At 39.4% G+C, this 16,317-nt stretch overlaps 1 protein-coding gene across 1 annotated transcript in view; it reads right to left on the bottom strand.

Moving 5' to 3' along the window:
- Positions 1–1,836: 1,836 nt before the first annotated feature.
- The window catches only part of UMPS (uridine monophosphate synthetase), a 30,955-nt gene continuing 16,474 nt past the window's right edge, over positions 1,837–16,317 (bottom strand). The window contains exons 5-6 of the mRNA XM_059391120.1: positions 14,845–14,959; positions 1,837–2,232 (exon numbers count right to left, since the gene is read on the bottom strand). Coding sequence (XP_059247103.1) covers positions 2,063–2,232; positions 14,845–14,959 — 285 coding nt within the window. The 3' untranslated portion in view covers positions 1,837–2,062. The remainder of the gene's footprint in view (positions 2,233–14,844; positions 14,960–16,317) is intronic.

The following is a 16,317-nucleotide window of genomic DNA, read 5'->3' as shown; positions in this document are numbered from 1 at the left end:
AGCCTTGTGCTCACGAAGACTCAGACATTTTGCTGGGCCCCATTCCAGGTACAGAAAATACTCCAATGAACTAAAGAGTCAGTCCCTGCTCTCTTGGAGCTCGCACCTGTTAAGGGAGCTTTTCTTTGCTTTCCTTCCCTGGTTGCTGATTTCCTCAGGCACTTTTTTTTGGGTCTACCCTTGACCCTGTACACCTTGAGCGGTGGGTCAGACCTTCCTATAGCAGCAAACCTGTGGCTGGTAGGAGGCCTATAGACTTCTAAGGGCTGGCATTACAGTAACTAGGACAGTCTCTCAGAAACCTGTTTCTAACAAGCAAGGAAAATCCAACTGACCTTCTGGTGTACATACACACACACACACACCCACCCCACTTCTTCCAAGTCCTGAGCCTCCTCACTGTTGTTCCATCACCCTACCTTCCATAATAGAGACAATAGCCGGCACCTGCCCTCTTCAGATATCTGGCAGAGCCTGTGGTCATGCTTCCAGGCTTTACCTGAATGAACCCACCAGCCATTTTTTTGTTCAGTAGAAATGAATAAATGGGAGCTGAGAGGAAATAACATTAAAGGTGACTTCAGGCTGCCACCTTCACCCTCCAGTGCCTTTTTTCAGACACTTCAGAGAGTCCCCATGGGCTTTTCCCCAGGATGACTCTCATAACATGACTAAGACTGAACTGGGACCGAGACTCTAGGTCTTTGTTACCACAGGCTACAGTGATCGAGAGCCTCCAACTACAACTGCCAATCCAGCCCTGCTCAGATAAGACTGAACATGCAGGAGGCAGCCATTTCAAAATGCTTACCTGAGCTCATACCCTTCATTCCCTTCCCTCCAGATGCTGCCTGAAGACCAAAGAAATATATAGAACTGAAGGAAATCTCAATCAGTATTGGAGAAGAGGGATCATCCAGAATCTCAGAAGAACTGGTGGGAGAAATCATGTGTTGGGGACCAGGGGAGGAGGGCTGCTCGGCTGGTTAGGGCACGTACATGAAGGTCGGGCCTGTGAAGGTGGATATCCCTGCCCCCCACCTAGCAGGAACCCAGACCTGGTGATAACAATGTCAACTCTGTGACTGGGCTTTCTCTTTGTTTCTAGTGAAGGCTGACTGCCCTTTCCTCCACAGCACGGATAATTAAGCAGGATCTTGGGCAGACTTTCAATGGAACCTTAGATGTCTTGACAACTGCTTGCTTTTTAAGTAAAGGAAAGAGCCTGTCTACTTGTCATCCAAGTCAGGCAAGAGGAAGCCATGACGGGTGAAGCACAGGTCCACAGCTGCTGCCTCAGTGAGGAAATGAGTCAGGACACCTCATCCTTGGGTGAAATGAAAACCAGATATTGGCTTCAGGGTAATAGCTTACCATTATCTTCCCCCTTTCCTCCCTCTGGATTACCTGGACTATCACTTTTACGTAGGAAAGGAAAATAACTAATATTTAAATATTACTTGAGTATCACATAAGATACAGAATAGAGGACATGTGAAATACTGTCCTGGTTTGAGCCTTCTGAGATCTTAAAATTTTTGTGTCACAGCAATTAATCAAAAAAGTCTGATATACAGGGGTGCCTGGGTGGCTCAGTGGGTTAAGCCGCTGCCTTCAGCTCAGGTCATGATCTCAGGGTCCTGGGATCGAGTCCCGCATCGGGCTCTCTGCTCAGCGGGGAGCCTGCTTCCTCCTCTCTCTCTCTGCCTGCCTCTCTGCCTACTTGTGATCTCTCTCTGTCAAATAAATAAATAAAATCTTAAAAAAAAAAAAAATAGTCTGATATACAGATGGACGGAAACGCTCAAGTATGAAAGACCCAAACACACACCGAACTGTGATTGCCTAACCAGCATCAGTCTCATGTTCAAGCTTTTTTTAAAATTGAGTTTGTTACAGTAACAACGCAGTGCTTATTCATCACTGTGCGATATCCAGAAGTCATTCCAACACAGAACCCATGAAAGAATCCAACCCATTAAGTGTTGCTTGTTATTTCAAGCCAGTGCATCTCAGGAGACCATGTAGCTTCAAGGTCTTCACAACAATGCATCCAAGACACTCAAATACCAAGTCGACTCAAATAAGCTTCCCAAGCAGCTTTTCGGTACAACTCAGTTGCTTCCAGACGATTGGATGCTGATGTTATGCCCCGGCCTACAATGATGATATCAGAACCTCGTTTGCCAATAACTTCTTGTGGACTGTTGTACTGTTGGCCAAGATTATCCCCTGCACAAAAACACAAAAGTCACTGTTAAACATGATACAAAAAAAGAATGAACAAAACCCCCCCAAAAACAAAACAAAAAACCAAGAAACCAATCAAATCAGTTTGCTGAAAAGGAATCTAACCAGCTTTAAATAAAAAATGTGCCATAGTGCTCTCCATGTCCTTCCTGGACAGCAAGTGATTAAAAGCAGTTGAAGGGACGCCTTAGATATGCCAGAGATCCCATGGCAGAGGTAGATGCAAACCTGCTCCTCTTCAGTGTTGATTTTAGCCCATTTATATTGTTAACAGTATCAAAAACTAGTAAACCTCTTATGTTGCCAAGAAAGGTTCATTACCAAAAACCAATAAAAATCGGCCTTACAATAAAGGACAAGGATACTACTACACATTTCAGAATCACTGTTAAAGTGTTGGAAAATTCCTCGCACCTCTAACTGGACCACACCAAAATGAGTCTGTGACAACCTCCTCAAGTGCTCAGACTATATACTAGAAACCCTAATCCTTAATCTTGATTTTACTTCCTTTACTCTATCACATATGTTTTAACTAATTTACTCTATTTTTTAACTGAAGTATAACTGACTTACAATATCCTATTACTCAGTATATGTCATAATGATTTGATATTTTTATACATTAGAACTGACCTCTAAATCATTACTATCAGTCGTGACACAAAGTTATTACCATGACTATATTCCCTGTGCTGTATATTACATCCCCAGGGCTTGCTTATTTTATAACCAGAAGTGTTTGTATTCTTAATCCCCTTCACCTGTTTCACCCACTCCCCAACTGTTCGCCCAACTAATAACACTTTTGTTTCCTGAGTTGGTTTCTGGTTTATTTGGTTGGTTTTTTCTAAATTCTAGTGTAAGTGAAACCCTAAGCTATTAGTCTTTGACTTATTTTACTTGGCATAATACCCTCTAGGTTCATCACTGTTGTCAAAAATGACAAAATTTCATTTAAAAAAAAAAATGTCTGAGTAACATACATTTGTATAACCTTTACCACATCTTTCTCTGTCTATTAATGGACACTTGGGCTGCTTCAATATTTTGGCTATTGTAAATAATCCTGCAATGAACATATGAGTGCATAGCCTCTTCAAATTAGTGGTTTTGTTTTCTTCTAATAAAATACCCAGAACTGGAACTGCTGATTGTAGGACAGTGTTATTTTTAATTTTTTTGAGAGACCAGTACTGTTTTCCACAGTGGCTGTACCAATTTACTTTCCTACCCAACGCTGGTGAACTAGGGTTCCCTCTTCTTCACAACTTGTTCTCTGATGATCAGTCATGTTGAGTCTTCTCACGTACCTGTTGACCAGCTGCATGTCTCCTTTGGAAATATGTCTATTCAGGTCATTTTATACCAGGGTTGGTTTTTTTTTTTTTTTAAAGGAAATGTGTAACTTCTTTATATATTCTGGATATTATCTTTTTATCCTTATTTGATGTATTATTTGCAAATTCCTTCCCCTTTCAATGTGTGCCTTTTCCTTTAACTGATGGTTTCCTTTGCAAAAACTTTTTAGTTGGATATAATCTCAGTACTTCAGTTTTTGTTGCCCTTGCTTTTGGAGACTGATCCAAAAAAATATTGTTAAAACTAATATAAAAGAGCTTGCTACCTTTATTTTCTTCCAGGAGTTTACAACTTCAGGTCTCCCATTCACGCTTGAATACATTTTGAATTTATTTTTGCATAAGATTTAAGAAGTGGTCCAGTTTAATTCTCCTGTGTGTAGCTGTCCAGTTTCCCCAACTCCATTTATTAAAGATTGACTGTCTTTTCCCCATTGTACATCTTATTTCCTTGGTCACAGATTAACTGACCATATGACAGTGTTTCTCTTGTGGTCTCTCCATTCCATTCCATTGATCTATGTGTCTGTTTCCCCGCCAACAGTAAATCACTTCAATTACTATAGTTTCTTGTAATTACAGTTTGAAATCGGGGAGCACGATATTTCCAGCTTCATTCCTCTTCCTCAAGACTGCTTTGATTAATTGAGGTCTTTTGTGGTTCTATACAAATTCTAGGATTCTTTGTATTACTTCTGTTAAAAAAAAGTCATTGTTACTTTAATGGAACTTGCACTGAATCTGTAGACAGCTTTGGGTAGTACGGACATTTCATAATTCTTTCAATCTGTGAACACACAATATTTTTCTATGTATTTACTTCATCTTCAACTTTTCATCAGGAGCTTAACAGTTTTCAAAGTACAGGTTTTTTACTTCCTTGGTTAAATTTATTCCTAAGTATTTTATTCCTTTGGATGCAATTGTAAATGGGGTTTCTTCTCTCTGTGATAGCTTATTTGTGCATTGAAACAACTGATGTTAATTTTGTAGCCCTCATGTTTTCTGTAGAGACATACCTTATTTTACTGCACTTCACTGTGCTTTGCAGATACTACATTTTTGACAGAGAGAAGGTTTGTGGCAACCTTGTATTCAGCAAGTCTCTTGGCCCCATTTTTCCAAAAGCCTTTGCTTACTTTGTACCTCTATCACATACTGGTACTTTTCACAGTATTTCAAAATTTCTTCATTATTGTTATATTTGTTACAGTAATCTGTTTTGGGGCACAACAAAGTGTGCCCACATAAGATGGTGATCTTAATTAATGTATGTGTTCTATCTGCACCACCACCAGCCATCTCTCTCCCTCTTGTCCCTCCCTACTCCCTGAGACACAGCAATATTGAAATTAGGCCACTTAATAATCATACAATGCTTGAAGTGTTCAAGTGAAAGGAATAGTCACATGCCTCTCACTTTGAATCAAAAGCTAGAAGTGCCTTAGTGAGAAAGGCATACTGAAAGCCAAGATGGGCTGAAAACTAGTCCTCTTGCAGCAAACAGCAAAGCTGTGAATGCGAAGAAAAAGTTCTTGAAGGAAATTAGAAGTGCTACTCTACTGAACACATGAAAGATAAGCAACACAACCTTATTGCTGATATGGAGAAAGTTTCAGTGGTCTGGGCAGAAGAGCAAATCAGGCACAACACTCTCTTAACCCAAAGCCTAATCAGAGAGAGTCCCCAACTCTCTTCAATTCTAGGAAGGCTGAAAAAGGTGAGGAAGTTGCAGAAGAAAAGCTGGAAGCTACCAGAGGCTGGCTTATGAGGTTTAGGGAAAGAAATCTCTAACATAATAGTGTAAAGTAGGGGTGCCTGGGTGGCACAGTTGGCTGAATGTCTGACTCTTGGTTTTGGCTCAGGTCATGATCTCAGATCCTGAGATCAAGCCCTGCATCAGGTTCTGCAGTCAGTGAGGAGTCTGCTACAGTTTCTCTTTCCCTCTCCTCTTGCCCCTCTCCAAAGCATGCTCCCTCCCCCATATATGTATCCAGAAAATCTAGATCAGATAGTTAACAGAAGTGGCTACACCAGATTTTCAGTGTATATTAAACAGCCTTCTATGGAGATGCCATCTAGGACTCTCATAGCTGGAGAGGAGAAATCAGTGCCTGGCTTCAAAGTTTCAAAGGACAGACTGACCCTCTTTTATTGGGTGCTGATGCAGTTTGTGACTTTAGGTTGAAGCCAATGCTTGCTTACCATTCCGAATATCCTAGGGTCCTTAAGATTTATGCTAAATCTACTCTACCTATGTTCTGTAAATGGAATGATAAAGCCTAGAGGACAGCACATTTGTCTATAACACAGTTCACTGAATATTTAAGTCCACTGTGGAGACTTACTGCTCAGAAGATTCCAAATATTACTGCTTCCTGACAGTGTACTTGCTTACCCAAGAATTTTGTTGGAGATGTACATGAGATTAATGTTGTTATGCCTGCTAAAACAAAATCTATCCTGCAGCCCATACACAGATCAAGGAGTAATTTTGAATTTCAAGTCTTATTATTTAAGAAATACATCTCATGTGGCTCAGTCATTTAAGCATCCAACTCTTGATGTCTGTTCAGGTCATGGTCTCATGGGTCCTGAGATCAGGCCCCATATCAGGGTCTGCACTCCACAGGGAGTCTGCCCGATCTCTTCCTGTTGCTCCCCCCACTCACCCTCTCTCAGGTACGCATGTTCACTCTCTCTAAAATGAATATATATATATATTTTTTAAAGATTTTATCTGACAGACACAGTGAGAGAGGTAACACAATCAGGGGGAGTGGAAGAGGGAGAAGCAGGCTCCCCACAGAGCAGGGAACCCAATGCAGGGCTCCATCCCAGGATCGTGGGATCATGACCTGAGCCAAAGGCAGATGCTTAACAACTGAGCCACCCAGGTGCCCCCCAAAAAATAAATCTTTAAAAAAAAAAAAGCTCGCAAAGCTATAGCTGCCAAAGACTGTGAGTCCTCTAATGGATCTGGGCAAAGTATACTGAAAACCTGGAAAGGAGTCACCATTCAAGCTGCCATTAAGAACATTTGCGGTTCACAGGAAGAGATCAAAATACCAGCATTAACGGGAAGAATTTGGAAGTTGCTCCAGGCCTCATGGGTGACTTTGCAGGGTTCAAGACTTTAGTGGAAGAGTAACTGCAGATATGGGGGAAAATAGAGAACTAGAACTAGAAGTGAAGCCTGAAAATGTGAATGAACTGCTGCAATCTCATGATAAAACCTGAACAGATGAAGAGTTGCTTCTTATGAATAAGCCAAGAACCAAGAAAATGGCTTCTTGAAATGAAAACTACTCTGGTCAAGATGCTGGTAAGACTGTTAAAAGGACAACAAAGGATTCAGAATATTACCTAAACTTAGTTAATAAAGCAGGGTTTGAGAGGATTGACTCCAATTTTGAAAGATGTTCTACTGTGGTTAAAAATGCTATCAGGGGTGCCTGGGTGGCTCAGTGGGTTAAAGCCTCTGCCTTCGGCTCGGGTCAAGATCCCAGTGTTCTGGGATCGAGCCCCACATCAGGCTGTCTGCTCAGCGGAGAGCCTGCTTCCTCCTCTCTCTCTCTGCCTGCCTTTCTGTCTACTTGTGATCTCTATCAAATAAAATCTTAAAAAATAAAAAATGCTATCAAACAGGGGTGCCTGGGTGGCTCAGTCAGTCAAACATCTGATTCTTAATCTCAGCTCAGGTCTTGATTTTGGGGTCATGAGTTCAAGCCCTGCACTGGACTCCACATTGAATGTGGGGCCTATTGAACAAAACAAAAAACAAAACACTGTCCAACAGCACTGCATGCTATAGTGAATTATTCATGAAAAAGTCTGTTGATACAACACACTTCATTGTCTTATTTTTAAAAATTGCCAGAGCTGCCCCAAACTTCAGCAATCATCACCATGATCAGTTAGCATCAAAATCAAGGCACTCGAAACACTTTGTAATTTTAGGCATAAAGCTACTGAACACTTAATACTCTACAGCAGAAACACAACCCTTAAACGTACTGTGAGACCAAAAGGTTTACTTGACTTGCTTTATTGCAGTATCTACTGCAGTGGTCTGGTACTGAAGCTGCAGTACCTCTGAAGTGTTTCTGTGTATAGTATTACATCATCTACAACTACTGAGTTTGACTTTTTCCTTTCTAATTTGGATGCTTTTTATTTTTCTTGCCAGAATGCTGTCAGTTGGACTTCCAAGGCTATGCTGAGTATTTTTTATTGAGGTATAATTAATATGTAACATTAGTTTCAGATATACAACATGATTTGATATTGGTACACATTGCCAACTCATCACAGTAGGTATAGTCGACAATTATCACCTTGAGTAATGACAAAAAAATCTGTGTGTGTGATGAGCATGTTTAAGACTTACCCTCTTAGCAACTTCCCAAAATGCAATAGAGTATTATTAACTACAGTCACCATGCTGTACATTACATCCCTCTTTTTGCCACCCTTCACCCATTTTGCCCACTCCCCAACCCCAGGCAACCACTAATCTGTTCTCCAGATCTATGAACTTGTTTTGTTTTGTTTTAGATTTCACACACAGTGAAAGCATATGGTATTTGTCATTCTCTGGCTTATTTCACTTAGCATTACGCCCTCAAAGTCCATCTATGTTGTCACAAATGGCAAGATTTCATTGTTTTTATGTCATAATATTCCATTGTGTGTACATATATTCTCTTCATCCACTGGACACTGAGGCTGTTTCCAAATCTTGGCTATTTAAATAATCCCACAATGAATACAGGGGTGTATGGCTGATTCTGAGTTAGTGTTTTTGTTTTCCTTGGATCAGTACTCAGAAATGAAATTACTGGGTCATACAATTTTAAGTTTTTGAGGAACCTCCACACTGTTTTCCATGTTAACTGTACCAATTTACATTTCCAGCAACAGTGCACAAGGCTTCCCTTTTCTCTACAGCTTTCCCAGCACTTCTTGTCTTTTTGATAATAGCCAATCTGACAGGTGTTAGGTGCTATCTCACTATCTCACTATGGCTTTGATTTGTTTTTCCCTGATGATTAGTAACATTTAATATCTTTTTGTGTGCCTGTTGGCCATCTTATGTCTTCTTTGTAAAATGTCTTTTCAGATCTTCTGCCTTTTTTTTTTTTTTTAAGATTTTATTTGTTTATTTGACAGAGATCACAAGTAGGCAGAGAGGCAGGCAGAGAGAGGAAGGGAAGCAAGCTCCCTGCCGAGCAGAGAGCCCGATGTGGGACTCGATCCCAGGACCCTGAGATCATGACCTGAGCCGAAGGCAGAGGATTAACCCACTGAGCCACCCAGGCGCCCTTCTGCCTATTTTTTAATTGGATTTTTTCTTCTGGCTACTGAGGCATGAGTTTATTATATATTTGGGGTATTACTCCCTTATTAAATATAGGATTAGGAAACTTCCTCCCATTTAGTAGGCTGCCTTTTAATTTTGTTGATGGTTTGCTGTGCAGAATCTTTTTAGTTTGATACAATTCCACTTTTTAATTTTTGCTTTCGTTGCTTTTAGATTAAGAAAAAAAAATCACTACCAAAACTGATGTCAAGGAGCTTACCAACTATGTTTTCTTCTAGGAGTTTTATGGTTTCAAGCCTTTAAGTCCTTAATCTATTTGGTATTAAATTCTGTGTATGGTTTAAGACAGTGACACAGTCTCATTCTCTTGCATGTGATTATCCAGTTTTTCCAACACCATTTTATTGAAAATAATGTCCTTTCCCACTGCAAGTCTCGGCTCCTTTGTCATAAATTAATTGACAACATATGCATGAGTGTATTTCTTGGCCCTCTGTGTTCCACTGAAATGTGTCTGTTTTTATATCAATATTGTTTTGATTGCTATAGCTTTGTAATTGTATTTTGAAATCAGGGAGTGTGATGCCTTTAATTTTGCGTTTTTTCTCAGGATTGCTTTAGCTATTTGGGGTCTTTTCTGATTTCATACAAATATTAGGATAGTCTGTTCCATTTCATTGAAAGATCCCACTGGAATTTTCATAATGAATGCATCAAATCTATTGAGTAGTATGGACATTTTAACAACATTACATCTTTCAACCTGTGAGCATGAGTATATTCCCATTTATCTGTGTCATCTTCGATTCTTTCATCAGTGTCTTCCAGTTTTCGGTATACAGGTCTTTAAAAACTCTTTGGTTAAATTTATTCCTATGTAATTTATTCTTTTTAATGCCACTGTAAATGTGATTGTCTTAAATTTCTCTTTCTGATAGTATGATATTAAGTGTATAGAAATGCAATGGATTTTTATATCCTGCAACTTGACTGAATTCATTTATTCTAACAATTTTTTGGTGGAGTCTTTAGGGTTTTCTATAAAATATATAATCTACAAATAGTGACAGTTCTATGTTTTCATTTCCAATTTGGATGACTCTTGTTTCTTTTTTTTGACTAACTTCTGTGGCCAGGACTTTCCAGTACTATGAAATAAAAGCAGTGAGAGTGGGCATCCTGGTCTTATTCCTGATCTTAAAGGAAAAGCTTTGATCTTTTCACTGCTGAGTAGGATGTTAACTGTGGGCTTTTAATACATGGCCTTTATTAAGCTAAGGTATGTTCTCTCTATATCCACTTTAAATCTTTGTCATAAATGGATACTGAATTTTGTCAAACCGTTCTTTCTGCATGTGGTGAGATGATCATATAATTTTTATCCTTCATTTTGTTAATGTGGTATATCACTGATCTGTAGAAGTTGAATCATCCTTGAATTCCTGGAATTAATCCCAGCTGATCATTGTGTCAAATTTTTTGAGAGTTTATTTTAAAGAGAGAGAGAATGTACCTGCACGGCAGAGGGAGAGAATCCTCAAGCAGACTTTGTGTGTAGAGCCTCATGCAGGGCTCGATCCAAGAACTATAAGATCATATCTTGAGCTGAAACCAAGAGCTAGATGCTCAATTGCTACTGAGCCACCCAGATGCCTGGGTACATGATCCTTTTAAGATACCATTGAATTCAGTTTTCCTATTTTGTTCAGAATTTTTGCATCTTTGTTCATCAAGAATATATTGGTTTATAATTTTCTGTTTTTATGGCATTTTACTATCAGATTTTGGGGCCTAAAATATTATCTTAACCTGAGGAATGTTCCAGGTGCACTTAAGAAAGAGTATTCTGCTGCTTTTGGATGGAATGTTCCATATATATCTCTTAAGTCCATCTGGTCTAATGCGTTGTTTAAGGCTGATGTTCATTTACTGGTTTTCTGTTTGGATGATCTATTAAGTGAGGTGTTAAAATCCCCTACTATTCTTGGATTACTGTGTATTTCTCCCTTTAGGACTGCTGATACTTGCTTTTATACATTTAGGTGCTCCTATGGGGGCCAGAATATTTACAAATGTTACATCCTCTTGTTGGACTGACTCCATCATTATGTAATGATGCCCTTGTCTGTCTCTCATTATAATTTTTGTTTGAAAGTCTATTTGGTCTGATAAAAAGTGTATTCCTTTTGGTTTCCACTTGCATGCAGTATCTCCCATCTCTTCATTTTTAGTCTGTATGTTTAGTGAGGCTCTTATAGGCAGTAGATGGATAGGTCTGGTTTTTAAAGTCCTCTTCAGCCGCTTTTGATTGGAGAATTTCGTCCATTTAAGGTAATTATTGTTAGGTATGCACTTTCTGCCATTTTAAAAAATTGTTTTCTGGTTGCTCTCTGTTCTTCCCTTGTTCTCTTCCTTTGTGATTTGATGACTTTTTAAAAAGATTTTATTTATTTATTTGACACAGAGAAAGAGAGATCACAAGTAGACAGAGAGGCAGGCAGAGAGAGAGGGGGGGAAGCAGGCTCCCCGCAGAGCAGGTAGCCCCATTCGAGGCTCCATCCCAGGACCCTGAGATCATGACCTGAGGCGAAGGCAGAGGCTTAACCCACTGAGCCACCCAGGCGCCCCAGTGTGATTTGATGACTTTAAGTGGTATGCTTGGATTTCTTTATCTTGTACATCTACTGAAGATTTTGCTTTGTTGTTACTGGAAGGCTTACATTTAACAACTTCATACAACATTTTGCTGTATTTTAAGTTGATAGCAAATTATGTTTGACAACAGTCTAAAGCTCTAAATTTTTTCTCCATCTTTTACATTTTTGAGACCACACTTTTAAGCCTTTCTGTCCTACCTATTCTTTAATTATTGGAATTAAAATTATTACTTTTGTCTTTTAACTTAGAAGGGACTAATCTACTACCTTCACCATATACTTACCTTTCTCGTGAGATATACTCTTTTATGTTTTCTTATTACTAATTAGCATCCTTTTGTTTCAGCTTAAAGAAGTCCCTTTAATATTTCTTGTAAGGCTGGTTTAGTGATGATGAACTCCTCCTCTAACTGTGGCTGTTGTGGAAAGCTTTTATCTTTCGATTCTAAAGTCTGCTGAGTACAGTTCTTTGTTGGAAGATTTTTCTTTGAGCACTTGGAATGTATCTCACCACTTCCTTTTGGCCTGCAGTCTCTGCAGAAAAATGTCTTACAGGAGTTTCCTTGTATACATACAAGGGAGCTGTTTTTTTTCTTGCTGCTTTTAAGAGTCTCTCCTTGTCTTTAACTTCTGACATTTTAATTTTTTGTCCTCCCAAGTTTTTAAATTCCAGCTAGATAACATATAGTGCAATTGACATTTTGTGTCTTTAGTGGATTCCTCGGATTCAATTTATTTGGAACTTTCTGGGCTGGCTGGATCTGGATGTGTGTTTCCTTCCAATGGTTAGGAAGTTTTCAGTCATTACTTCCAATAATTTTTCTGTCCCTTTCTCTGTCCCTTCCCCCATTTTGGGACCCCTATAATGTAAATGTCAGTCCACTTAATGTCCCATAAACTATCTTCATTTTGTTCATTTTGCTGCTCTGATTGGGTGAGTTCCCTTACCTTGTCATCAAGTTTACTGATCTTCTGTTTCATCTAGTTTGCTACTGAACCCTGCCTCTCTATTTCTCAGTTTAGTTATTGTATTCCTCAGCTCTGGGACATTTATTTAGTATTTTCTTTTCTTTTTTGTTGAAGTTGTCACTATGTTCATCCATTTTTTTCTGAGTGTGGTAAGCAACTTTACAACTATTACTCTGAATTCTTTATCCGGTACTTCATTAGTTTTTCTGAGGTTGTGTGTCTTATTCTTCATCTGGAACATAAAATCCTTTGTTTCTCCAATTTGCTTGTTGACTCTGTTGGTTTCTATGCATTAGATGAAATAACCACCTCTCCAAGTCTTGGAAAAATAGGTTTGCATAGAATAACCTGCCCTCTCAGCTGTCTCACAAAGCTTTGGTTTTTTTTTTTTGTTTTTTTTTTTTTTTTTTAAAGATTTTATTTATTTGACAGAGAGAGATCACAAGTAGGCAGAGAGGCAGGCAGAGAGAGAGAGGAGGAAGCAGGCTCCCCGCTGAGCAGAGAGCCCGATGCGGGACTCGATCCCAGGACCCTGAGATCATGACCTGAGCAGAAGGCAGCGGCCTAACCCACTGAGCCACCCAGGCGCCCCAGTCTCACAAAGCTTTGTGACTGTTTAAGCAGTCTACTGTATTTTCAATGGCTCCAGGCTGCTGGAAATATGCCAAGACTTATCAGTGTCTCAAAGGGAAGGATTTTAGCACCTAGATTCAGGCTAATTGGAAGCCAGGCCCTCAGACACCAGCTTTTAAAATCAACTATATGTAGTTCTATGAGACCCCAAGCGTAAGCTGCATTGGCCACCAGAGCCAGGTTATTTGGAAGAGTCTCCCCAGTGGCAGTAGCAAAAATCAGGGCCCCAGATGCGCGTTTACCCTCTTCTCTGGGAGACACAGGCAAGGTCTAATAACGAGGCAGAGGCAGAGTATAAAGATGGTGTTCACCATCTTTGTTCCCTGAAAAGAGCTCTGCAGGTCACAGATCCATGCCAAACTGGAAGCCTGCCAAAATCTGTCCCTTGTGCAAAAATATATACAAAGATGTTCACTGCTGGTAAAACAGTCTAAATCTATCAAGAGGGGAAATGGTTAAACATATTACAGCCCAATTATAACTAGGAAACACTTTATTGTTAAAGGTAACTCTGGATGTGGAAATGCAATGTAGCCTCACACATACAAAACATTTTCCCACTCCCTGTGTGTTTGTTGTGTGTAAGCAAAGCCAAGGTCTGGAAGGATACTTATGATCTCTGGAGAGGCAAGCTAGACTGGGGAATGAATGGTTCAATGAGATGGGTAGGACTTCTACAAGAATGACTAATATAAAATCTACTTTTCTCAATATTTGTACATGTAACTTCTGGACACCTGGCAAATTCCACTGAGGCGTGACAAGCTAGTTGTCTTCATTTTAAATAGTTTTGCTGAGAACCCTACTGCTCAAAGTTCTAATTTCCAACTTCTTAGAAAGAGATGGGAAACTGGATAGAATAAACTCCCATAACTGTGATAAGCAATTTTCAGAAAAAATGTTTCTAGGTCCTGATTTCTTACCCATTCAAAACCAAAGCCACTTTATTGATCCCATAGGACATATAGAATCGCTTATTTTGGGGGCACTTGGGTATCTCGGTGGGTTTAGCATCAGCCTTCGGCTGGGGCCATGGTCTCAGGGTCCTGGGATCAAGCCCCACATTGGGCTCTCTGCTCAGCAGGGAGCCTGCTTGTCTGCCTACTTGTGATTTCTCTGTCAAATAAATAAGTAAAATCTTAAAAAAAAAAAAAAGAAAAAGAAAAAGAAATGCTTATTTTTATAACCCAGTTTACTCCCTGTTTTTTAGCCACTCTAACTACTTGTCTCAGACTGGTGAAAGTGTTACTAAGTTTGAGAGACACAAAAGAACCATATATCCCTACGCTTGAGAGTCACAATAGACATTAGCACATCAAGAGTTCTGCCTGGTCTTCTAAAAAACAAATATTGGATTTGGTTTAGCCTACAGCATTCTTCCTTGATCAGAGACTACCCTTTAAGGCAGCATATTTGGAGTATTAGTTGGGGAAAAACTAAACTAATCAATTTCTAGGCATACTTCAACAAAAAGTAGCTTTTTAAAATTTCACAATTAGACTGTAAGCTCTTTTGCATATCTAGGTTAGTATTAGCAAGCCCAAGGGCTCATTCATTAAGGTTTTTCTCTTTAACAAATTTGTAGTAACACAAAATTTTATTGTGGTTAAAGAAGCATTTTGGAAAAACCATGACCAATAAATAGATTTACCTCCTGCTTCTAACTGAACTCCTGGAGTCAAGTGAAGAAATTCTGGTTTCATGCTTACTCGGGAGCCAGAAATAAAACCAAGCACAAATTCAGGATTCTCCTCTGCCATTCTAACCTAAAAGGAATATAATAGGAAAGTAGTTAATTACACAGAGTAATAGTTCTACAAATAAAAAAATCAACTCTATTAATAAAAAACTTTTGCTACTTTATAAATGTCTTCTGTTTGATATGAAACTCTTATCTAAAACAGGTAATCTTAGATATGAATCTACATACTTGATCCATTAAGACCCTGAGATAACCGCTTCTCCCAATTAATCATACCTTAAAAACATAAAAGACCCCTATACCGTGTCCATCTAAAACTGAGATGCTAAGTAATAATGCTTGCAAACCTACCTACTTCTAGAGGCTAGGTGGAGAGTACTCTAGAATACATTAATAATGGTAGGAAACCAAGCTGAAGACGTACTGCCGTACTGTCTACCTACACAGGGTACTGCTCCATATCCACCCACATCGCACCTTTTACCACATTCCTTTAACATATGCCAATAACTGATCTCCACCATTTCTATACCATTTCCTCACATTTACAGAAGTTTCTCTAGAAGGTCTGTCTTATTGGCTTCTCTGTAAGGTTCCTACTGTACTATTTGTGTCACCAAGTATTACCACCTCCCAACAAGCCATGTCTTGTCCTTGAGCCAGACCCAGACTCCCAGAATGCCAAATACTAGCACTGACTCATGGACTCTGCTAGGAGAGGTGGGAAATCATATTCATGGTCAATTCAGAGGTGGGGTTAAAATGTGGCCCCAGGGCCAAATGATTTCTTCACCGCTCAACAGTATTTGAAGTAATACAAATAATAAATTCCCATGTAAAAATTAACACTTTGTTAAAACTTCTATTATTTATTTTGGGGGGGGTCATGAGAATTTTTTTTATTTATTTACTTTCAGCATAACAGTATTCATTATTTTTGCACCACACCCAGTGCTCCATGCAATCCATGCCCTCTATAATACCCACTACTTGGTATCCCAACCTCCCACCTCCCGCCCCTTCAAAACCCTCAGATTGTTTTTCAGAGTCCATAGTCTCTCATGGTTCACCTCCATGAAGCAGAAGGAAAACTTCCAGACTCTTTCTAGAAAGCCAGCATTACCCTGATCCCCAAACCAGGCAAAGACCCTACCAAAAAGGAGAATTTCAGATCAATATCACTGATGAATATGGATGCTAAGATTCTCAACAAGATCCTAGCAAACAGGATCCAACAGCACATTAAAAAGATTATCCACCATGACCAGATGGGATTCATCCCTGGGCTACAAGGATGGTTCAACATTCGCAAATCAATCAATGTGATAGAAAAAATTAATATGAGGAGAGAGAAGAACCACATGGTCCTCTCAATTGATGCAGAAAAAGCATTTGACAAAACCCAGCATCCATTCCTGATTA

Source organism: Mustela nigripes, chromosome 2 (assembly GCF_022355385.1).
Source record: "Mustela nigripes isolate SB6536 chromosome 2, MUSNIG.SB6536, whole genome shotgun sequence".
NCBI classification, from domain to species: Eukaryota; Metazoa; Chordata; class Mammalia; order Carnivora; family Mustelidae; genus Mustela; species Mustela nigripes.
This window is presented reverse-complemented; position numbering and strand designations above follow the sequence as displayed.